The following is a 24,505-nucleotide window of genomic DNA, read 5'->3' on the forward strand; positions in this document are numbered from 1 at the left end:
CTCCAATTTTCTCTCTCTCTCCCGCTCTCATCAGGTAACGAGCACTCGCTGATTCACCCGAGCTGGTGTGGCGAATTAGACTCACCTCCTTATCTCTGTCTGTTTCTCTCTTTTAATCTGTTTCTCTCAAACTTTCCCTCTCTCTCTCTCTCTCTCTCTCTCTCTCACACACAGGATAAAGGTTCAGCATGCAATCCAGGCTGATTTCTGCTCTATCGCTCCATGTTTCTGTCCCACCCTCCCTCCCTTTCGACTCGTATCGCCTCACTTGACCTCTCATCTCCCACTTGCTCTTCTCTGCATGTCCTCTGTCTCTCCATCTAGCCCCCATTCTCTCATTAATTTGTGTGTCCCCTCCATTCTCCTCCATTCACCCCCCCCCCCCCCCCCTTCCCTGCTGTCCCCCCTTTTTTTGACCCTCTCCTCCTCCTCCTATGTTTCCGTCTGGCATGTGTGTATGTCTATTTGTATGTGTATTCGTGTATTTGTCTGTGTGTGTGTGTCACAGTGCGCTGAGGTCGTGGCAGGAGCGGGACTTCTGGCGGAGGATCTTGCTGCCCCGGTGCCGGCTCATCTCGCGGTAGCGGCCCCGGTCGCGGTCCCGGTCCCGGCCGTAGGAGCGCGGCACCAGCCCCGACAGGAAGCGCTTGGCCCGGCTGGTCAGGCTCTCCCTGCGGCCCGCCCCGGGGTCGCCGTCCGTCCAGCCGGGGCCCACGCAGTCGCCCCTGGCCGCCCGGACCGCCGCCTCCAGCAGCTCGGTGGTGCCGTGGTCCAGGGAGGCCGACAGCTCCAGGTAGAGGCAGTCGAACATCATGGCGCTGGAGTGGGCCTCTGGTCCGGAGAGAGGGAGATACATTTTGTCATTTTTGGGGGGGAAATGTTTCAATTGTTATATGTTGTTTGACATTTGAAATTTTGAAATTTAAAAAGTCGCCAAACACCGAACCCAAATCTGTGTAAAGCCTGACATCTAAAGGTAAAAAGCATGCTACTGAAATGACCATCTGCTATTGGCTGATCTTTGGTGCCAGGTGATGTCACCACCTGTTGTACTCTATGGAATAAAAACTTGCTTAGTGCAGCTTTATCTCAATATGATTTGGACATATAAACTGTTGTTTAGTGGCTTCAAAAATTTACATTTTGTATACTGCTTTGGAAATATTTTCTGATAAACAGTCATGCCAATAAAGGAAAATTAATTGAAAGAGACACACAAGAGAGAAAGAGAGAAATTTGTGAATTTTTGTGATAGATATTCATGTTTATGCCAAACTGAATAATTATAATATGTTTATACATGAGTTTACATAGATGAAATCATTTATGCATTACATCCTAATAATGTATACACTGCTGGTTTTAAAAATTTCCATTTTGTACACTCCTTCGGCAAAATTGTGTCTGCTAAACAGTAATGCAAATAAAGTAACTGAATATAAAGAGAGAGAGGGAGAGAGATAGTGATGGCAGGATGGGGTTAAGGTAAACGCCACTTGCACTTGTGCCGAGCTGTGTAAGCTCAAATCTCTTTGGCTGCAGCTCAAATGGGAAAGCGCTTTCTCTCTCAATGTGACTTTCCTGGATAAAGACAGGTGACTGCAAATGTGTTGCTGACAAGGCTCAGTGTCACGACTAAAAGCGCCCGTTTCTCCCTGATCAAACAAAGGCCGCGTGATAAGGAAAGCCGACAGATACAAATCATTCAGCAACAAACAGGCTGTATTGACAATGTCGATTTGTTTTTCACCTATGCTTCAGCTTTGGCCTTTTCGCTGCTGTCTAATCAGCGGCGATGTCTGAAAACCGATCATGCATAGGCAATAGCATTCACAAAAAACTAAAAGCACATTATTATCATCATAATACATCTATAACCATCTATGGTGTGTTCTTTTTACTGGTATTTACTCACAATGCTTGCTAAATACTCAGCAGTAGGCAGAGATTTCAGCTTTAGACCGATTCTGTGTGGGCTTCAGTAAGACTTTCTTTTTGTTTTTTTTACAATGACCTTATTCCAGTGCATCAATCTAGACAAAATGGTTTTAAGTACACAATAATACTCTGTAAGTACTTGATGAAAATCTCCCCGATACATCATCTACTCGCAAGTATGTAAAAACACAATGTAAGTACAAAATGCACCAAAATGAAGTAACCTCAGGACTTAGAACAAACGAGTCTTAAAACACTTGTGAATAATGAATAATGTCAGAGAAAACAGTTGGCTGCTGTCCAGACTTTTATCTCAAATTGAACATGCCAGGAGAACTCAGGCAACAAAATGGGTTTATTTTCCATCCGTTATCACCATTAACTTCTGCTGGCAAATGATAGAAGGGATGACATGAAAAATTAAAGCCTTCCTCGTTTAACACATTGGCACTCGAATGACACACGGCGTAATGCAATTTGAGTACAGAAAAGAGTGGGAAAGTACACACAGAGTATTATTTTATACTGTTATACTAATTACTTTTCCATGGGTTACTAAACAGGTTGATACTAGAGTTAGAACAATGGATTTTCGAAGGCAGATGTTGATATTGTGTGCCAAATTTGACCTTTTTTATGCCAAAAAAATCCCACAAAATTACAAATAAGCAGTGTTTCCCCCAAAATGTTATTCTTGTCAGGGAGTAAAAGCCTCTGAAACAGCATTTAGACCATGATGTGACACTAAAACTCGCCATTGAAACACATACTAATGAAGTTCTTTTAGGTGTGTTGGCAGCTCCGTAAGGCAAGGTAGGTTTTACAGACTGCTGCCCCTGAAGCCGGTTTAGTGAAATGGTAAAATAGTAAAATAAAATGACTTTTTAATAAAAGTGCAATATCGGCCTGGTACATCGGCAAGCCAACATCAGTCGAACCCTAGTAAATACACTGAAATAAGGTCATTGCAAAGTAAAGTGTTAATCTGGTTTCTGTGTGGCTACATTTAGACAGCATTACCACATAAACACGTCTGTGTCACACAGGTGATACCGAAAAAAGAAGAAGCAGATTTGATCGGGGTGTAATAATCCAGCCACACAGCAGCTGTCGACCCGCTGCAGCGTCACCTAACAGTAGGTGAGGGTAGAGGGGGAGGGAAAAAAAAGACAAATCCCTAACCAGATCAACAGGGCTTATCCTAATACCAATGACAGCTGATTGAATTGAGTCTTTATGACCTGTTAAAAGAGTGATTGAATTGGGGGAAAGGAGAGGAGAGGAGAGGGGAGGAGAGAAGAGGAGAGGAGAGGAGAGGAGAGGAGAGGAGAGGAGAGGAGAGGAGAGGAGAGGAGAGGAGAGAGATGAAACCAGAGGAGAGGGAAGAGGAGGAGAGGAGATGAAATGAGAGGAGAGGAGAGGAAAGAAGAGGAAAGCAGACGAGAGGAGAAGAAAGGAGAGGAAAGTGGCTAGAAGAGGTGAGGAGAGAGGCGATGCAAGGAGAGGAGAGACTAAGAGAAGAGGGGCGAGGTCATCCGAGGAGAGGAGTTTAAAGAAGAGGTAAGGAGAGAAAAGCAGAGGAGAGAGAGGAGAGGCTGTGTGTACTGTGGGGGATCAACGCAGAACTAACATGGAACAGACATGAGATCATTGACGGATCAAAGGAGGATGTGGCAGGCGGGCGGAGGGGGGGTGGGTGAGGCATCGGGGCGCCCGAAGGTGAGGACTAATGGTCGAATCAGCGGGACTCGCCCTGCCTGTGTAGTGACAAGGAGAAAAGAAAGAAAGAGAGAGAGAGAGAGACAGACAGACAGAGAGAGATGGAGAGTGAGAGAGGCGAAAAGATGAATAGGAAGAAACAGGTGAGCAAGGAAGAAGGAGGGAAGAGACGCTGAGACGAAGTGACAGGCAAGACGGGAGGTGAAACGGACAAGTGGGAGGAAGGAAAGGAGGACAAACGAGGGTGAGAGAGACAGAGAGAGAGAGAGAGAGAGAGAGGGACAGAGACACAGAGAGAATGCCGACTAAGCAGAGGGAGCCAGAGAGAATATTAATCAAAAAGCTCTAAGGAGCGGGGCCTCAGCCACACTTAGCAACTGATAAATATGTTCGCAGTGTGACAGCGTGTGGATCACTGTGAGAGAGAGAGAGAGAGAGAGAGAGATGAAGCGAGAGAGAGGGGGGGGAAGGTGGTGACAGATAGCGGAATAAAAGTGTCACTGTAAAACGCCACAAATAGATTTGATGACCTCAGCTCTCTCCGCCAGGGCCCCGAGGCTCTCTCTCTCTCTGTGTATATATTTTAACACAGGCGAGCTCCAGGCGGGCCCAGTCCATCTCCTCCATCCATCAGGCTCGGGTATCGGGGAAAAGAGTCCGGCAAGCACACGAGAGCGTCTCCGAAGCATTTCCATATCGCTGACCCGCATCGCTGCTTAGTGTTTTTGTTTTTTTTTATGAGGAGAGAATATGCTGAGTGTAGCTGGAACATGTCTCCGCCGCTCGTCTCCTAGCATCTCTCATTATTCATTGCCTCCCTTTCCTCTGTCTGCTCTCACACACACACACACACACGCACACACACACACACGCACACACCCCTCCGCTCTCCCTTATGTCGTTGGGTATACACCGAAGAGACACCGCGACCGAACTGGAGTCGACAGCAATGCTCAGACGCCCATGTGCACAAATTTTTACACTTGCTGCCTCGGTTTGACTTGCAAAACAAAGCAAACCAAACAAGATTTGACCCCCCCACCCCCACCCCACCCCCCCTGTGTGACTGTGGCTTCTAAGGCTTCCACGCAGTAAACACAGGCACACACACACCAGCCATGTACTTCTATCCTTGAGAGGACCCTCCGCTGACTACATTCTTTGCCTCATCCCTAAACCTTAACCCTCACCACTACATGCCTAAAGTCCTAATCCTGTACTAACCTTAATTTTAACCCCTACTCTGACCTAAACCTAAGACTAATTCTAATCTTAACCCTAAATTCAAGTCCTAACCCTAAAGTAACCCCCTAAAGAAGTGAGGACCGGCTAAAAAAAAGCCACAATTTGTAAATAAATGGTGTCACTCTGAATGTCTAAAGACTCAAACTGGTTCTCACAAGGATAACAAAACACCCCCCCACCTTCCCCCACCACACACACACACAGTTGTATACAGTTCTTCCAACTCCCGTTCACACATCTATGCATCATCCTCCATCCTCTTCGTCCCTCTTATCACAGCCCTCAACGTATGAAACAGTCTTGCCAACACCAGGCAGCGAAATGATGGAGAGGTATGAGAGTGTGTGTGTGTGTGTGTGTGTGTGTGTGTGTGTGCCTGTGATTGCCGGTTTGTGTTTGCAGGTTTGTGCGCTCTCACTGTGTCTGTGTGTGCAACGCTGGCAGTGGTGCACATATGGCGAGCGCAAACATACATAAAGATAGTGACAGCGGCGGGCGGCGCCCTGTGAGAGGGAGATAATCCAAATAGAGATGTGCCATCTGAGCAAAAAAAAAAAAAAAAACACATAGGGAGAGATAGCTAGGTAATGTCTGCAAATGAAGCGAGAGATGCGATTCTTTATGCTGGATGGATGTGACAGCAGATACATTACCGGCAAAACACACCGAGAGTAAGGTGGGCGTTATATAGATATTGCAGAAGTGACCGTGAGGGTTTGAAATCATATACCGTGAAGGCAAGTTCAAATCCAGGGCAAACTCTGCTGTGACCACAGAACTTGAATGGATTGAACTTGGTCAGGTGTTTGAATTTAGCGACTACTAACTTTTCTTCTCCACCAAAGGCTAAGCTATGTTAGTTTATAGCATTTAAGGGGCTATATTAAGTTAAAGGATATGGTGTTTTTAAATAAATTTCTTATCGTCAACAAATCCTATGAAAAGAACAAAACCAACAAAACGTTTGCTCTACTCCCATTACTTTCTGACTTCCCACGTTCCCTTTTTAGCCTTCAAACCATAAGTCATTTGCTCCAATTGTAAGCTAAAAACCTTTAAATACAGCTCACAAAGACATAGTTTCAATTTTAAAAATCGCTAACTGTTACCACGAAAAGTCAGGCTGTTGTAGTTATTACCAAATCAAATACAAATGGGAACAAATTCTTCATTACGACAGGGACTATTTTCGGTGCTACGGAACTACTTTCCTGAGATGAAAAACGTGTTTACGGTCGGCTTATTAAGTTGTTTGAGGAAAAAGTCAGCTGGCCCGGTGCATCGTGATGATGAAATATGTTGCCCACAGCAACGGCATGGCTCTTTGACGTGTTTTTAATCGTTTTTAATACAATGGAGTTCTATGGCTGCTGGGACATGGCTTCATTGGGCACCGGCTACATGGACGAGACTTGTTAGCAAAACAAATTCATTGCTGATTTTGTTATTTTCATAGGATTTATTGACGGTAAGAAATGCATTAAAAAACACCAGCCTTATCCTTTAAAGGTGCTCGTTTGATGATGCTTACAAGCTAGGTTTGCTAATATGCTGATTTTGACGAGAAGAGCTAGCGAGAGAAGCACAATCTTTGATAGAGCTACGTTAACCTTGTCGCTAACATCATCTTTCAGTTGAGTTTTGACAGTTTGATAACAGACACATCTGTTCTCAAGCAAGTGTGATGGACTTTACTGCCTTAATGCCCAGACTTGCATTGTCACCATAGCAACTAACCCTTAAAATTCCATAGTCGGCATTTTATCCTGTAGTAGCCAAATTACCATGACAAACAGTGGAGGGACCGTTCTATCCAATCTAAACTATAACCATTCTGCATCCCTTTTCCTATCCGAAACATTAATGAAACACAAACCAGATCTCCTTAAGAATTGCAGTCATAAAGTGTAGCAAAATTACACCTACAGCCTGATCTCTGTTGAATTTTTTGAGATTTTTAAGTCCTCACTCATAAATACACATAAATTATGTACAGCACTTTTCTTCTTCAGTGAGTTTTTGCCAAGGCCTTGCTTCAGTGTTGCTACAGCATGCCAAAGTGGCTCGTGGGCAAAAAAGGACCTTAAAACTCTGCTGCTCCACAATAATGACATTGACCAGGAGACAGCGCGCTCTCAGATCCACAGGATTTATTCGTTTTGCGGTGACTCATTGCACCAAAACAGCGCTTATGTTTTCGTCCCGTTGCAATAATAACAGATGATAGATTTTCCGTCCCATAAGGAGATTGCCACAAGAGCATTTATCCTTGGTTATTGTGCACACAGAAGAAAGAAATTGATTCTGCTGATCAAAGATAGACCCTTGAGAGTCTTTCTAATGGAACCGCTGTAAGCTCGGAGGGAGATGAATGGTAAAATACAAAGGCAGCAACAGATAAGCCAAGATAAACAAAGAAAAGAAAGAGGGCAAATAGGAGGGATAGATGGGTAAATGCAGACAGCGTTTTAAGGCACACTACAGGTGTTCTCTAGGGAAAGCGTGTGTGTGTGCTTTTGGGTGTGTATATGAAACTGACATTCACATTTTAGGCATTTAGACACTCTGACGCTCTTCTCCATAATGACTTAGTGGCAGAGTAAGCTTCAACTCCTAGATCACTGTAATTACAAGAAACTGCCATTTCCCATTTAGATAAGTGCTTGTGTGTGGGCATTTGAGCGGGTCCTGTGCCTTGCGTGCGTGCGTGGATGACCGGTTTACACTACCTACCCTCTGTGCTGATTTCCCGGGAGCGGACGAGGTCGCTCTTGTTGCCCACCAAGATGATTGGCGTGTGAGGCTGTGACTCCCTGAGGAGGAGGCGGAGCTGGGCGGTGCGGTGGAAACTCCGCCTGTCAGTCACTGAGAAGACCAGGATACACACGTCGCACTGCAGCGCGGACAGGTCCTGGACACACACACACACATGCACACATGCATTAATAAAACAAGACCCTAGCTGAGTAGATTAGCATTGAATAGAGCAGAAAAGGAGAGATCCAATGACTGAATAGAATGGAGTAGAATGTCACACAACTGCGCCATATTGCACTCGGGGGAGAGCGAAATACCTCACAACCACACACAGCGTCAACAGAGTGGCAATCTCTTTGTGTAACATTCTCAGAAAGTCTCTTTTTTTGTGCCAGAGCTATAAGCCAATGGTGGGACTGCGCGGCCAAAGCCGGCCCGGCGCTCCCAATTCTTATCTCTGTCCCATGGGAGGACTCAGACGAGGCTTCACCCAACTTGACCCCCGCGAACATCACGCTTCACTTTGAATCTCCTGACCCTTTTAACAGTGGCCCCCCAACATCCCGTCCTGTCACAGGGGCTCAATTAGCCGGCGTGGCTCTAGCAAAGAACTGGGGCTCTCTCTCTCTCTCTGATTCAGTGAACCATATTCACATTGGAGCGATGGTGGTGCGTCCCTGTAAAATGGGTCACGGCAAGGTGCGGCCATACCTAAGCCTAAGTGAGCCCAAATTTGATCTTGTAGTTTTTATCATTATAATAGAGAGCAAAGATCAAGCAAAAAGCCATCTAAAAAGTCACATCTAGGCAGCGTTCAGGACCAGTGTTCCCTCTATGCTGCTAGTTTGGTGACCGAGGTCTAACACACAGTCCTATGACCTATATACACATTCACCAAATAATAATATCTTGTCAGTCTTCATTCGCTCCACTTGTCCCCGAGTAATTTAGCCCACTTATGTAAGCAGGTTTGGAAATTTTGGTGGCAAATGATATTAGATGCAGGGACTTTGCCATAAGTGTTGGGGTTTAGCAAAGTGACGGTGCTGGAGTGCAATGTAAATGGCAATCCAATTTTTGGATTAAAGTCAGAAGCCTGAAGTGTCACACTCACATGGCGATGCGGCTCTTCACGTGTCAGACCATTCTTTTGGTACGAACATCCTACTCTGAAGTGATCAGAATATCCACCTTAAAGCCTTGACATGGTATCCAGCATTGGACAGCGCAATCAATACTAAACACGATTGATTTTCGCCCCAAGGCCAGAAACCTGAGAGAAGACTACAGTGTGTAATGCCATCAAAAGTCACATTCTCTAAGCTACATGGCAATGAATACGAGGCTAACTATAGAATAGGAGGACAGGGGAATTGTTTTACATCCAGGTGGGTTTTCTTACAGTGATCACAGTCCTGAACAAGACTGTGGGAATACAGGACTGTATTCTTCAAAAGTAATCCTAGCATTGTCATTGTATCCACAAAGTAGATCTGATTATTGCTTATGAAGCAGTTCCAGAAAGTGAAGTTTATATTACAGTCTTCAGCTTCAGCTTTTATGTATCTGAGAATCTGGGAATTTTAGGGTGGGTTTAAGCTTTAATCATATGTGCAAAACCTGATATGGTCTTCATAAAAACAGGAGGATTTCAACCTATAGAATTACGTACAAAGTCTATTTGTATTTCAGCTGAAAATCAGACTCTTCCCAAGCCATTAACACTGGTGACTGAATCAATATGGGAACATGTAACCCACATAAGGCCCACCAGATTAACCCAAGTCTGCCTGCTGGCTTTCGACTGTATCTATGTCTGTGTGTGTGTGTGTGTGCGTGCGTGCGCCCTTGCCCTACATCCACCGCCCTGAAGGTGAATTCCTGCCCTCGGGAGAGTGCAAGACGCCTGAAAAATTCACATCCTCCCAAGCGGCCAAACTAGTATTGGATCAGACCCCGGGAGCAGGAAATTCACGGCGAGCGCCTTGGCACTCTTTCTGTTTGACGGAGCACAGGAAAAGAAAAGAAAAAGAGATGAGAGGAGGGGAGGGAGCTACTGGCGTGGAAGGCAGCCCGGCCACCTGTCACTGTCTGATCGAGGGATGGGGGAGGCGGGATGGAAACAACAAGAGAGAGAGAGAGTGGGAGAGAGAGAGGGAGAGAGAGAGAGACACTAATCTTTGTAAGCAGAGGAGTAGGAACACTGTGTGGACATCGATTGGGAGCGTGATGGAGCGCTCCAGGAGGAAAACTGTGACCAAGTAAATACGCCTCTCTATCAAACGGAGGCAGAGTAACTCAGGACAGTGCCCATTCTCTCTCTCTCTCTCTCTCTCTCTCTCTCTCTCTCTCTCTCTATCTCTCTCTCTCTCTCTTTCTCTCTCTCTCTCTCTTTAAGCAGCTCCCCTCTGTTCACCGAGCACAGGCCATCTGTCAATACCTACTCCTCCCTCACGCATACAGTACACACATGCAAAAGGACACACACACAAACACACACAAGCCATGCCCACATACAGTACACCTCTAATCATACACACACACACATCAAACATTTATACCAATCTCACATTCATTACAGCCTCTGGAAAGGTGGCTTCAAAGAGTAAATATATCACACTTGAGCGTCATATTAATCATGCGGCAAAATACGAATATAAAAACGTTAACGATTATAAAACACAACTCATCTGGCTGATCAGGCTGTTTTCTCAAGAATTTGGGGGCGTGGTCAGGTCATGCTTGATTGACATCTCTCTGTAATCTCACGTTGCTACTAACGAGTCTCAAGAGATGGTGCAATGGTTCAGCCTTATCTTTATGAACTGCAGATTCATATTTGTAAATATTGAGGCGGAGCTCCTCATTCTGGTCGGATGGTTACATACCGCTAGCCACATTATTCGTCTATAGCATTTGTTAGCATACACATGCAATTTTAGCAAAGATACCTGATTTGTATAATTGAATTCTCATACTTTTTCTATGCTTTTTCTATGCACATAAGACCACAAATTTACAATGCAGTCACGGAATTCACAGTCATGGCTTTATGTCACTGTATCACACTGAATCACACAAATACATACTGTGCATATTCACAAGCACTCACACACACACACACACACATGCATACATAAACTTGTGAGAGCCAGGTACTGAATCAGCAACCATTAACGTTAAATGTGACAATGAATCGCTTATCAGGCATTATTTCTATAACAGGCTCTGGCTCTGAGAGGACTCAAACTAATGTTCTTTCCAGTTCGGCAAAAAGAAAACACACAGCATTTGGCCCTATTTTGTGTGTGTGAGTGTGTGTGCGTCCCTTATTACACGACATGCTCGGACGGACCCAGAACTATTGAAATCCACTGGCTCCAAAGTCATTTGTTTTGAAGGGGAAGATACACGAGGTCAGGGCAGAGCAGCTCACGGCCTTTACATGGAAACAAAAGGTCAAACCCGTCCCCACCTGCTCGCACAAACATCCACAGGGTGCGCACAAAACATACAGGCACACATTCATACGTACATACTCCAGCTACCATTTTGCTTTATCAAAAGCAAACACATACACACACACTCTCTGCCTCCCTTCCCTGGACTCTATCTCCCTGGATTCTATCTGCTTTCTATCTGTCTGTCTGTCTGTCTCTCTCTCTCAATCTATTTTACACACACACAGACACACACACACACACACACACACACACACTCCTTTCCCTTGAAGCCAAACCTTGTTTTAGGATTATGGGGGGGGGGGGGACTTTAGGACAGACCTGCAGCACTTTCAGAACAAAATGAAAGAGCGGGCAGATCAATAAAGATGTAAGGGTGATAAATGAAGGGACTGAAAGAAGGGGAGAAAAAAAGGGAAGGAAGGAGGTGGTGGTGGGTGAGGGTGGAGCGGAGAGTCAAAATCTGATGATAGGATGATGAGGCTTAGTGCAGATGGAATGCTGAGTCGGTGGGTTTGCTCTCTTTTCTCTCTCTCTTGCTCTCAGCCGCACAAAGACAACACTTCCCTAAGGAAACATATTACTGAGGCCATCTGGTCTGCGCTGGCCAGGCCACACACACACACACACACACACACACACACCCACGCACACAGTAAGCTGACCCTTACCGCAAATGACCACATCACTGCCAAATACAACTGACCTCGCAGCACAGACATACACCATGCTGACTAATCCCCCCCACACACACATACACACACACACACACACACAGACACACACAGAAGGATAGTGTAGGAAGTAAAGAAACCATCCTTCAACTGGAGAACCCAGGTTCAAAGAAAGAGAATTTCCCTTCAGCACACAACAAAGTATCGTATCATTCCTAGACGCATATTATGTTGTATTATAATGTGAGGTGTCCCTTTAAATACAGTGCAATATTTGAGATTTCACATTGACCATGGGCTATCTATTCAGGTACACAGACTATCCTCCGCAAATAAAATGGCTATTGACTCATCATTGCCTTTACCCAGCGGAGACCAAAACAAACATGGTTAACAGAACTTTAAAGGTACAGTGTCTTGTGTGGTTTGGGGCAGGGAATAGGAAACTGTAAACAGCCAAGAACGTTTATCATAAGGCTGTAGTAATGAAGAGCAAAACAGGAAAAAGAAAAATGTCCAGGGAGGGAACACAGGACTCTTAGAAAGATGTCTTTTTTTTCTGTTCCAAGTGCTGGGTGGCAGAACAATGTTTGTTCTTTCCCTTCCTGTAATCTAGCAGAAGAATGTGGTCAAGGAAGGCGCAATTATCTTCCCCCAAATGACATCCTGGACCTTTTTCTAATTTTCTACAACATAATAAACCTCCAGTCCTCCTGGGCAGAAACAGTCTCTATTTGTCTGACAAATGCAGTGTTTTTTTACCACCAAAAAAAATGCTCTTGGCAAAAGCATACCATCACCCCCTGCCACATACACACACACACACACACACACACACACTGAAAATGCCCGTACTGTACTGGCCTATATTTCTCCAAGCCTCGGGCTGCACCTTAGGTTCTCTACTATAAATATTTTAATTTGGAGCTATCAAATAATAATGGTTATCCAATATGTAGACTGGCTAGAGCCAGAGACAGGAATGAATGGAGACACACACAGGCACTGACACAGACACACATCCTCACACACACACACACTCCTGTGTGCCCACAGCGCACACAGGTGTGACTGGCTTGAAGGTTACACACATTAGAGGAAAGGGCGAGAGAGAACCCCCCTCTGGCCTTCAGTGACCTCAATCTCCTCTGCTGGCCCTTTAAATACAGAAGACAGTTGGCTGGTTAAGTGATGTAGGCCGTACATCAAACAAACCAATGTCAATCTAAAGGCAGAGGACAGTGTGGGCCAGCTAGGTCAAGGCCGACCGTGCCAGTAGTGTCTATTTTAGGAACGCGGGATGACTTATTTAAACCCTTCTCCCTGACGTCAACAACACTCACAGCGTCTGGCTAAGGAGAGGAGACACTCCGAACCTTCTGTGCACCAGTGTGTGTGTGCACGTGCGGGTGTGTGTGTGTGTGCATTACACATGTTTGCCGATGCTGTGTGCACATGTACATGTGCGTCTGGGAGCACGTGCCTTCGTCTACACATTACTGTCTATTCGCTTGTGTGCATATACTGTACAAAAGTAGTATGCGCACTACTGTAAGGGCGACCTAGGGAGGGTGAATCCTCGGTTAGCTGTGTTTACCTGCAGGTGTCAATCGAGCGGAGAGACACTCGAGGGAAAAATGACCATGTGTAGATGTAACGGCTTTCCATCTTTTTATTGCGAGGGAGTGATGAGGCGAAGATGGGGCTAGCTGGAGTAGAATGGCCTAAGCCCCACACAGCCGGTAGCAGCTTTGGATGTTGACTGTTCTAACATGATCTGATGCTTGAGTGAGTGATTAAGTGTGTGTGTGTGTGTGTGTGCGTTGCCATGGTAACTTGGGTGTAGGTTGGGGTGCCCCACAGAGAACATTGGCAGCTCGCTGCAAGGCCAGAAACCCTGCCTCTGGAGACTGTGACTGCTGTGACAAGAGCTAATGCAGCGGTGGTCCAAGGCTGTGCCATGTGATTGGCAGCCGGACAGGCATAGATATGTGTGTGTGTATGAGATTGTACATGTTTGTATATATGTTACCCGTCTAAGAGCATTAACGCAAAGCCTGCAAAATATGTGTGTGTGTGTCGGTGGAGGATGCGGGATGTTGTCCAGTCGCCTCTGTCTCTCCCCGCTGCTGGAGTGGATCCAAGCCTCCCGCCGGCCCTGCTTCTGTTGCTCTACAGCCCATAATGCCCTGCCTTGTATTAACACGCACAGAATAACAAATGTAATTAACTCTCCGAGAGATTTAACCGCGGCAGAAAAGGGCCAGCGCTTGGGGGCGGGAGGCGAGCGAGCTCCAAAAACAAGCGAGAGATGACAGGGAGGGAGAGAGAGAGAGAGAGAAAGAGATGGATTTGGAGATGACAGTTGCAGGAAGGAAGGCCAACAAATGAGAGAGGGAGGGGAAGGCTTACAAAAAGGGAGAAAGAAGTGAGAGAGCGAAGAACGGACGCCATCAAAGCTAGCCTTCAGTGGAGTTCCCCACAGTTGAATGTAGCTGTGTGTGAATAATTCAACCTTAGGGGAAGAGCCCCTTAAGGCCAAGTGGACATCTGGAGTGGGGGAACAAGTGTCCCTGATGCACCTTTCAAAGAGCACACTAATGAGAGCGCTCCGCTATTCCATCACAGCATTAATAGGCGATTATGACTGTATGCTTTTTGATTTTTGCATAATGTCCTCAGCGTCACGAGGTGCAGAGAAGCGTTTTTGACAAGCTGTTCTCCCTCTCAGTTTTTCCCCTTTCAAAATCACCACCGAAGGGTCGTATATTCGCCCATTCAGACTATTCATCCCAAAAAGGTTGATGATGCGTAGCAGCAATTTCAGCCCGCGCCTAAATTCCTGCTCACCATGGATATGAATTGAAGCAAATAAGTTTAAAATGAGAGTAATTTCCACTTTTCCAAGTGAGAGGACTTCAAAAAGCTAATATAGGCCCAGCTGTTGCTGTATAGGCTACACACACACACACACACACACACACACACACACATAAAAGCATAAATGTAAACACACAAATAGATGCAGACTCCTTCCTGAGCCCTTCGCTCCATCTTGCACTCTCTCTCTTACACTCACATACACACACACACACAGTCTGCTCGCAGTCCACACCTGTCATTTTGAGAGAAATCGAATAAATGGCTTTTTCCATCGCTTAAGTACAGGCAGTACGAGCGAGAGATTGAATCAATGTCGCGCCAGGCAAAGTGAAAGGGGTTTTAGAGAGGGAGAGGTCAGCAGAGCACAAGAAGACGGACAACTGAGAGACGACTGTGGTGGAGACGGAGCGTGAAGCCGAAGCTGCCGGCGACTCACCTGTTTCCAGTTGTCGTAAATGACGACTTTGCTGTCTTCATCGTCAACTGTCACCGTGCGCTCGTAGCCTTCACCTGCAGACAAATACCCATGTCACACACACACACACACTGGCTGCAGCATGAAAACCTCAGCACATATGACACTTCCAATACGTTTGCTATCTACGATTATGTGGCAGCATATGAATGTGGAGATACACCTTCACCAGAAGCAGCCTGAAAGTGGCTGGAATGTTGAAAGTCCTTAACGTGTATCATAAGGCAAATTTTCCAGTGTTGATAAGTGTTGTGTTTTTCAGTTACAATTACATGGAGTGTTGTTTGTCCACTTATAGAGCTGATATGGCTCTGGAGCGGCTGTTCAAAACTATCTAAAAGTCTTAAATTGGGTGTGGAGTGATAGAAACACTGGGATAATGTTTGCTTTTTACACTCTCAGAGTATAACACTGACACTGACGATTATGCTGTGCAGCTTATAGAATAATCTAGCAGCTACATTGTTTCATCAGCAGAGGAGCTGCTCAACACTGTGCAAAGCTCAGCTGGCTGAACGTGGGCTGGTACAGTTCCCATACAGGATGAGCCCCGTCATGAAAATGTCTACAAGCTCCTTGGAAGGGAATGGCTTTTAGAAATATCTCACTCTGTCCATTTATGATGCATGAATCCGAGTGTAGCTACACGAGCGGTGATGAATACTGTATGGAGTGAGTCAGTCGGCTCTTATATGGGGAGTGCAGAATGGCGGTCCCTCAGCGACATTGATTGATTGATTGGCTGGTCGGACGGTCGAGGACAAGCACTGATTATCCCTGCTGTGACAGACAGACACACTGATTGAGCCAGGCCAGAGCAGAGTGGAGAGAAGAGCTCAAGGTTGTGCTTTTAAAGGGAAAATCCACCCGAAAGGAGAACTCGGAAATGTGTTTACGTTCGAGGACAAACTGCTTGAACCGTCCAAGATCAGAAGAACCAGTGAATCCTTGGTTTGGGGGTGGATTTTCCCTCTGAAGCTGCAGTGGGGAGGTGAGGGGCTGAGGAAAAGATCCATTTATGAGCTTAGATCCTCCGAGAACTGAGACTGTTGTCAGCGTCAGAATGGAGGCGTTCTCAAGTTAAACCATGAATTGGATTATTGTCAAGAAGGCCTCCCGACCCTAACGCACAGATATGGAGCATCACGTTAGTTCAGGCAGAACACTGACCTCCTCCTGCTGTTATCTGTACACAGGATTGTTGTGCAAGCTATCTCCGAATTATGTCTGGTTTTATGTTGGTTTTCATATTATTAATGATATGTCTACTATGCCTTGGGAGGTTTATTGCGCTCCCCGCAGAATCTCTTGCATGCTGCTTGGATTCATTTTGGGAGCAGAACCTTACAACTGTATAACCATTTGTGCTTATAATAAATGGTCCAAACTCCTTTGACGTAACGCATGCACACACACTCAAACGCACACTCATCCACCCCCTCTCCGAGCCATTACCGCAGGCTTGCGTCTCAGAGTCTATAGACAGCGACCGGTCCGACTGGCCGGCCAGCGACAAGGCCAGCGACGACTTGCCCACGCCGTTCTGTCCCAGCAGCACTATCCTCAGCGCCCCGCCGTGGTAGCCCGACGGGGCGGCCGCCGACTGGCCGAAGGACTCGTCCCGGGGCACCGCCGTGTCGCTGATGGGCAGCGTGGCGGGCTCCTCCAGGCCCGGGATCCAGTCGCAGTCGTCGGACACGGCCTCCTCCCGCCGCAGCTGGTGTTTGACGGGCAGGGGCGTGCTCCCTCGGCGCAGCGGGGGCGCCGTGGTGAGAAACATACTGTACTAGAAGCAGATTGAGACAGAAGGGGAAGAAGAAAGGCATAGGTGTTGAGTCTACACACGGCCCATTGGGCATGGCACATATGGCGCTGTCTGCCTAGAGTGCTGGCCAGGCTTTGGAGGGAAGGAACAGATCGAAACAGGCCGTAAATCTATACCTGTAATACTGTCTGTTCTTGTGAATGTTATCACTGTGGGATGGGGGGAAGGGCGTGCGGGACTGTGTGTTTGGGTGTGCATCTGTGTGTGTGTGTGTGTGTGTGTGTGTGTGTGTGGAGGAAGGGGGGTGATAACAATGGAGGTGAGACAGATAAAGTGCCAGGCAGAGAGGGATGCTGATGAAGACATACAGGGAGTAAAGGAGAGAGAGAGAAAGAGAGAAAGAGAGAGGGAGGGAGGAGGGAGAAACAGGGCCGGGGAAGGAGATGCTGAAAGGATGGCATGCAGAAGATAAGAGGATGCGAAAAGGAGGCGACGGGTTGACAAAGGGAAATGTTAGCGAGCAAAGTGGGAGAGAGAGGTAGAGAGAGAGCGAGGAGGAGAGAGAGAGAGAAAGACAGAGAAGGGAGAGAAGGGACAGAGGAGGAGAGCCTGCAGCCTTGTGTAATAAGGGCATAAGTGTGGTCAGGTGGCGTTACTGTACAGTGTGTACATAGTGACTGCAGAATGCATTAGCAGGAAAGTAGGTCAAAAACCTGATATCCATCCCCTGTCACCAAAAAGAAGGGAAGAGTTTAAAGGAGGCTGTCAGCTGTTTTCCCCAGAACAATAGCTTGGCTGAGGGAGGTGTGTGTGTGCGTGTGTGAGTGTGTGTGTGTGCATAAGTGTCTGTGCACCAGCAGGTCAACCAGAGACGACCCTCGTCAATATTAATACAGCAATTAATCTAGCGACAGCAGCGCCCCTGGGCATCTGTGGCCTAGCCTCTGCCTGTGGCACTGCTACAGTCAGTAGGCCCTCACACACATACACACTCATTCACTCAGTCAAGTAGCTTTATGCAAAATCACTAGAATAATCCTATAATATTCCTATAGGGGCTTACAGTGTGCCTGTGGTGCTCAATAGTGGGTTTATACTAATGATCTTGTACCTAATGGGGTTTGTTGTCCTATGGTATCACTATAATATTCCTATAATATTCTTATAGGGACTTACTGTATAGTGTGTCTATGGTACTCAATAGTGAGTTTATAGTAACCTTATCATACTTTATGGTATTGTCTATCTATCTCCTATGGTATCTCTATAGTATTCCTATAATATTCCTATAGTATGGTATATACATTTTATAGTTTTGCTGTGTTTCATAATGTCCTTTAAAATGTTATTACAGGATTACTATAGCCTAGTTCTTTTTTCACAAGGGAATGCAGGTGTGGCTGCCTGTGGCAAAGCTATATGTAGGCGCTCACACACACACACACACACACACACACACACACACACTCATTCATTCACCAGCACCAATTAAGCTAATTGAAAGAATCTAATCAATTAACCATGGCCTTTATTGTCAGCAGCGCAAAGGGGAGCTATATACGGGGAGGGGCGGGACGCTCTGACGGGGGGCTGAGGCAGTGTGTCAGGGGTTAATCTCACTCTCTCGCAGGCCGTCCAGAAACTAGGGCAAACAACACGGCACAATACAAAATTAATACTACAGGCAATGCTGTTTTATTCCTCCGTCGTTACAACCCAGTTATACCCACTGCTGCTTCACTGCAAGCTGTAGCCTGGTTATGTCTAGTACATGTTTTTTATCTTCCAAAAGATGTTTGACTGTAGACCTCATTATAATTCAAAATTTTGAGGAACTAAAATGATGAGAATTCTAATGATCCACTGAGAGAGAGAGAGAGAGAGAGAGAGAGAGAGAGAGAGAGAGAGAGAGAGAGAGAGAGAGAGATAACCTCTTGAGAAAAAAAAAACTAGGCTACAGTAATCTTAGATTTTAGAAAGATAGGCCTACTATACAAATATCACAACAAAACTTTAAACTGCAGCTACTAGCCTATAGGTCAAAAACTACAGGTTACCACAGAAAAATCCTATAGTAATACCATAGGAGATAAAACAAGTCACTATAAGAATATTACAGGAATATTCTAACGATTTTTCGTGAGAGGGGAAAAAAATGCACCAGATAATAAACTGAATTCCCACACACACAATGATTAGACACACATTATGAATGTGACGGGAAGAAACAAAGTGTGTGCACAAAAGCAAAGTGATAGGCGCTACTATTCTCTACACATAAGAGGGTGTGTACCTGGTGTGTGTGAGCCTACTAGAGTATATAGGCTAATACTGTAGGTGCAGAGCGCGTGCGGTGGGTTAAGGAAAGGCGGAAAATATCTGTCGCCTTACCTGGTCTGCCATGGTTATCAGTTAATTCTTCTCTTTATGACAAACAAACAAAAAAAACAAAAAAAAAAACAAGTGCTTTATTTGCAACCGCCTCCTCCGCCCGTTTCAAGTCATCTGTGCTGGCTGCAGACCCGGCATAACATTCACAACGGGAATAATAGACGGCGCACAAAAGAGACGCGCCAAATATCATTTAACATGATGCTATTCTCCCCCCTACTCCGGTGCGTAAAAATCCCCTTCTGGTGACTTCAAAGGAGCGTCTGAGGTGAGGTGCGGTGCGTGGAAAAATAGGATAGGTACAGGCTGCTGCTGCTGCTGCTGCTGCTGCCGCCGCTGCTGCTGGGCGGAGGCTACACCTGCAGCTCCGTGAGGGAGACCAGGCGACTTCTCAGGAAGGTGATGCAAAGAAGAAGAAAGAAGAGCCATCGGCATCGGCACAACAACAACACATCCCCTCCTGTCCTCCTGGTGTCCCGACGCCCAGCAGGCAGCATGCAACCCCGCGCGCTTCCCTCCCCTCCTCCCTTCCTCCAGTAATACCTGCTCTCTCTCTCTCTCTCTCTCTCTCTCTCTCTCTCTCTCTCTCTCTCCTACAAAGTGTGCGTTGGGGGCGCGCGTCCTTGAGTAAGGACGCGTTGGGTTGTCACAGGATGGAGAGGTGGTGGTGGTGGGGTGGGGGGTGGTGGTATGGAAGTCTAAGCCTGGCTGTTTCCCCAAATGCCCAAATCCCCCACACCCTCCAGCTTATCTACCTGTCCTCCGTTTTGAAAACGCTGGCTTTTGCCGGTGCATTTCATTCAGGGGAGGACGGGAATTGGTTTTGTCGCTGTGTGAAGTGAAGCAGCCGCTAGAGGGAGGCAGAGGCATGCCTCCTGGAAGAATGTGCTATTTATGTACAGGGGAATGCGTTTAAGTTATCGCTCAAATAATCCAAACTAAACAATATTTTCCATTTAAGAGCAGGAGAACAAAAACAGCAACAGCAGCTCATCATGATAGAGATCAGTTCATGTTTTTAAAACTCTTTTTCTAATAAAAGGAGTTTGTTCGTTTTCGCAAGGATTTAATTTCAATTCATTAAATGATACAATTTCAACTAAGAACATCTTGATATTGGGAGTGTACTTGAGGTTTTCAGGTTTTCACTCCAAAGACTACAGCAGGTTTCACTGATTGGTTCCTCCTTTCTGGTTGAACGTGTGCTAATCAGTTAAATCATCTGCTGTAGTCTTAGTTGCAACGAAAACCTGCATACACTCTGCCTTCCATGGCACACGGTTGAATACCCCTGATCTAGATTCATGAAAGTGAAAGATTGTCTATGTTTCAGAAGATAAATCACTAGCATGAGATAGTTTTAAAGAAAAACTGGCCCAACTTCCGAATTGCTAAAGTGGGCCGTCACCCTCACACCACAAAAAGGCAATTCTGCCGAAAGTGTATAGCTGTTACCATAGAGACCGATCTGGTACACGTCTGAAACAAAGTTGTTTTTCTCAAAATGTCAACCACAAATGAAAATGAAAAATGTCCTGCCACTGTAATCAAGAATAAAATGAATATAATGAATCATTCTCTACATTTCACTTAAGATTCCTTGTTAGTGACAGCAGAATAAAGAAAAAAGACTTGGCATTTTGGACCATAGCTATTCCTCATTCACTCTCTGCCAAACTCACCCTGCTCCAAATGACCATGTTATATTATTTGTACACGTCAGTTAACTGGCCCTCTACGCTTGCCGAAAAACCCCATTGGCTCACTTTTATTTACAACACCCTCCTTGGACTGGTAGCTCTCTATCTCTAAATGTGTGAGAAAAAACATTGTCTTCCCGTAACGCTGGGTCTGCCCGTCACATCCTGCTAAACGTCCCCAGAGTTCAAACTTCGCTTGGCCGCTCCTCATTCCAGTTTGCTCCTCCCGGTGATGGGAATGAGTTGCAAAAGACTCTGAAATTGGACAATTTAATCTCTCTCTGCCTTCAAGGACTCTGTCACAGACATTTACTGGCACAAATGCAACAGTTTCGTAGCAATATGACTGCACAAACTTTTCTATTAGTGCTGCCTTATGTTTTGGTCTTAAGTTTTAATTGCTTTTAGTGGTGTCCTTGTTGTTGATGGTGTTATTTTTTAATGCTTTTTGCTGTCTCCGAATCCTTATGTGTCCATCTAGGTTATGCCTGTGGTAATTTACTGTCTCTTTCAACATTACTATTTTTATTATGTGCCATGTAAATAGGAACTTGCTCTTAATTGACTTACCTGGTTGAATGCAGGTTAGTTGAAAATTTTAGTATGTCGAAGAATGTGGCGCCATCGTCAAATCTGAGTGCTGCAGTAGTATTTCCCACCTGAAAGCTGATATGAATGGTATTTTTCAAGTATGAAGCTTGAATTTACCATCTTTCCCATATGAAATGAATGCAGCGCTTTAACTTCTTCCCCCATCAGGTAGAAACAGATTGGAGTTCCAACCCAGAAGTCATGGGCAGGGAAGTAAAGTTAAAAAGGCAATTTCTGAGACTCAGGCTGCCATTACTTATGAGTGTCAATGAGCAGTAGCCTAAATATTTAATGTCCCTGCGGGGCAATTTGTTTCACAGCCAGCAGTCCAGCAAATGAATAAATGAAGACACACACAACAATAAACACATAAGAAATACTTACAGCAACAGCATCACTTAATGAGGGTGACTCAGAACTATATGGATTCCACTGGCTAAGACAGCTAGTATGGCCTCTTATACACATTTATTTAAGAACTCAATAGCTACTTAGACAAAAGATTTCCTATTGGTCCCACTTGGGGAAGCTGAACCTGTGGTCAGATAGGAGCAACTGGAACTCACCATAAGGAGGATGATGGGAGTCCAGTGAGAAAGCCTGTGCCTTTCCTGTGTTTCTCACTTAATACACATGAGAAAGATCCTGAGGAGAAATAACTGATCTTTTGGCACGGCTTAATACACTCCAGAGTTTATAGAAGAAGTTAAGACAGATTCAGTGAAGGAAGACTAAAACACTTTCATAAATGCCCTGTCCACATTTCCTCAGTTAAGAAGTAGCCTAGGCTACAACCTTTGATCGCCCTTCTTGCAGATTAAATCAGTGTTTCTCAAAGTTTTTTGTCATCAAGTATGGTAATATCAAATGAAACGTTTAGCATAATATAAATGTTGTCATTTATCTTTGTGTTTCCATTGTCAGATAACTGCATAAAAAGTGACTTGATTCAGGGTCTCGAAATGCAAACAGGCCTGGAATTATGTCACGTTGTACCTCAAAAACACAAAATGATAGCTCACAAGCTAGCTAGCTAACACTTTCTGTGAGCCTCTTTCATGCTGTTCATTTTGAAAATGTTTAAAAGTTGCTGTGCACCTTTCTACTCTAAGTCTACAAATACACAAAACTCCACAACTAGCATGGTAAAATATATGCTACATCACAATATCCAGCCAGCTTTTGTTAGCCAGTTAGCATTTTAGTAGTTCAAGACAAGTGGATTTTAAAGGAAGATACCATCAATTTGTGGTGTTCAGTGCATTCCAGGAGTTATTTTTTGTGTGTTGTAATTTACTTTTTTGGTGTACCCTTTCCCTCAGCCTGCCTCGTCTAGTACCTCTACTTCAGTTAGTGATTTCCTACATTTCCCAGAATGATTCCCCCATATAAAAAAGGGTTCTGTAAAGAGAGAACAAATGCCGAGGTGTGTCATGCCCGATTGTTCAATTTACAGAAAAGCCGAGTTGTATTTACTTTTGCCAACTCTCTTCCATGGAAAGTATTTTGGTCGCCAGATGACATCATATGCCATTTTGCACATCGATTTGCTACAGCCCCCCACTCTTAGCAGAGGGAGGGGGACTATATGTACAGAAAGTGCTGTTGTCATCAGACCTCTTTGGATTAATAAAGAAAGTAGTATCAGCTATACTGATGTATCAGCGTTTTCGTCATTGTTCCCTATGGTCATATAGTTACTCAATTTGTTCGTAGTCGCTTTTGAGAGATAAAGTCACCAGGAGGGTCTGAAAGTTGCTAAACGTAGCCACTTGCTAAATCCAAGCTGGCAACAGTGGTTGTATTTCACACGCTACCGATGACCTACAAAGATGCAAGCTGTGGCTGTATTGCATTATGGTCTGTTGAGGGTACTGCTGGTGACACTTACCGTTTATGTTTTAGGCAGTTGAAATTCTTTCTGCCATCAAACTTGTACTGGAAATGTTTCTCAAAAATAATAAAATATGTGACAGAGGACAAGACAAAGGTGTATTTATTATCAGAATACAGGACAAATCCAGCTGCAGTAGGAAGAGACAGAAAACATGAATTTTAACATTTGTGTCCACCTCCGTTTCCAGCTATACACATGGCTAGTGACAGGAAAATAAGTGACAACTGGCTGTATTAACTCGATAGTGTAGTTATATTAAAGGCTAATTCATGAATCAGCAGGTACGTCTATAACTCCAAGCAGATCCTCCCTCATGGGCTTAAATGGTTTGCGTACAATGACAGCGAATGGCCTGCAGATACCTGACACCCTCTTAAAGGCTATTAAATGTCAAGTGTTCTCTCTTGCAGTCCGTCTCAAACAATAAATACCTCTCCAAAAAGCCCATCTAGATGGAGGGATGTACCTCCCCATGTCATGACAAACCCCAGTGTTGGTGGTAGCGGTGCATCCCTTGGATATCAATCTCCTCCCAGCTTCAATTTGTGGCCCATTCCGCCCAGTCCTGCACTTAGCTACTAGTTCCCATGCATCTGCCTTTTTATAGAGTACAGCAGGCCGCCACGCAGCATGTTGTGACTTCAGTAAACAGAGTGAATGGCAATGGGAAGGCTCCTCTCAATGGGCTTGCCGAGCATGACTTATACTAATCTGCAGACTTAATTAAGTCTCGTCAGGACATCAGAGCTTGCTAGGGCCTGGCGCTGTGTGAGAGGATCACAGTGCAGTCGGATGACAGAGATAAGTGCGCTCATTAGCCACAAAGCCTGTGTCGACGAAAAACCGCTTGTTCCCCGCTAATGGAAACGTGCCGGTCTGTCATTAGAATGTGCAGCGGTGCAGTCTGGGAGAAGTCAGGAGGTCAAGAGGTAACCAGGCAGGATTTATTGCTGCCAATAAGATGATAGCAGAAAGGTCAGGGATTACAGTCTGTATTTATATGATCTTG

General features: G+C 45.3%; 1 protein-coding gene across 1 annotated transcript; it reads right to left on the reverse strand.

The window, feature by feature from the left end:
- Positions 1-401: 401 nt before the first annotated feature.
- Positions 402-19,753, reverse strand: rem2 (RAS (RAD and GEM)-like GTP binding 2). The gene is made up of 5 exons (XM_071906463.2): positions 19,309-19,753; positions 16,608-16,938; positions 15,114-15,187; positions 7,636-7,813; positions 402-831 (listed from the first exon to the last, which is right to left on the reverse strand). The coding sequence occupies exons 1-5, from the start codon at positions 19,318-19,320 to the stop codon at positions 503-505; spliced, it is 924 nt and encodes a 307-aa protein (XP_071762564.1). The 5' UTR covers positions 19,321-19,753; the 3' UTR covers positions 402-502.
- Between the last annotated feature and the right edge of the window lie 4,752 nt (positions 19,754-24,505).

The sequence above is a fragment of the Centroberyx gerrardi genome, chromosome 13 (assembly GCF_048128805.1).
Source record: "Centroberyx gerrardi isolate f3 chromosome 13, fCenGer3.hap1.cur.20231027, whole genome shotgun sequence".
NCBI lineage: Eukaryota > Metazoa > Chordata > Actinopteri > Beryciformes > Berycidae > Centroberyx > Centroberyx gerrardi.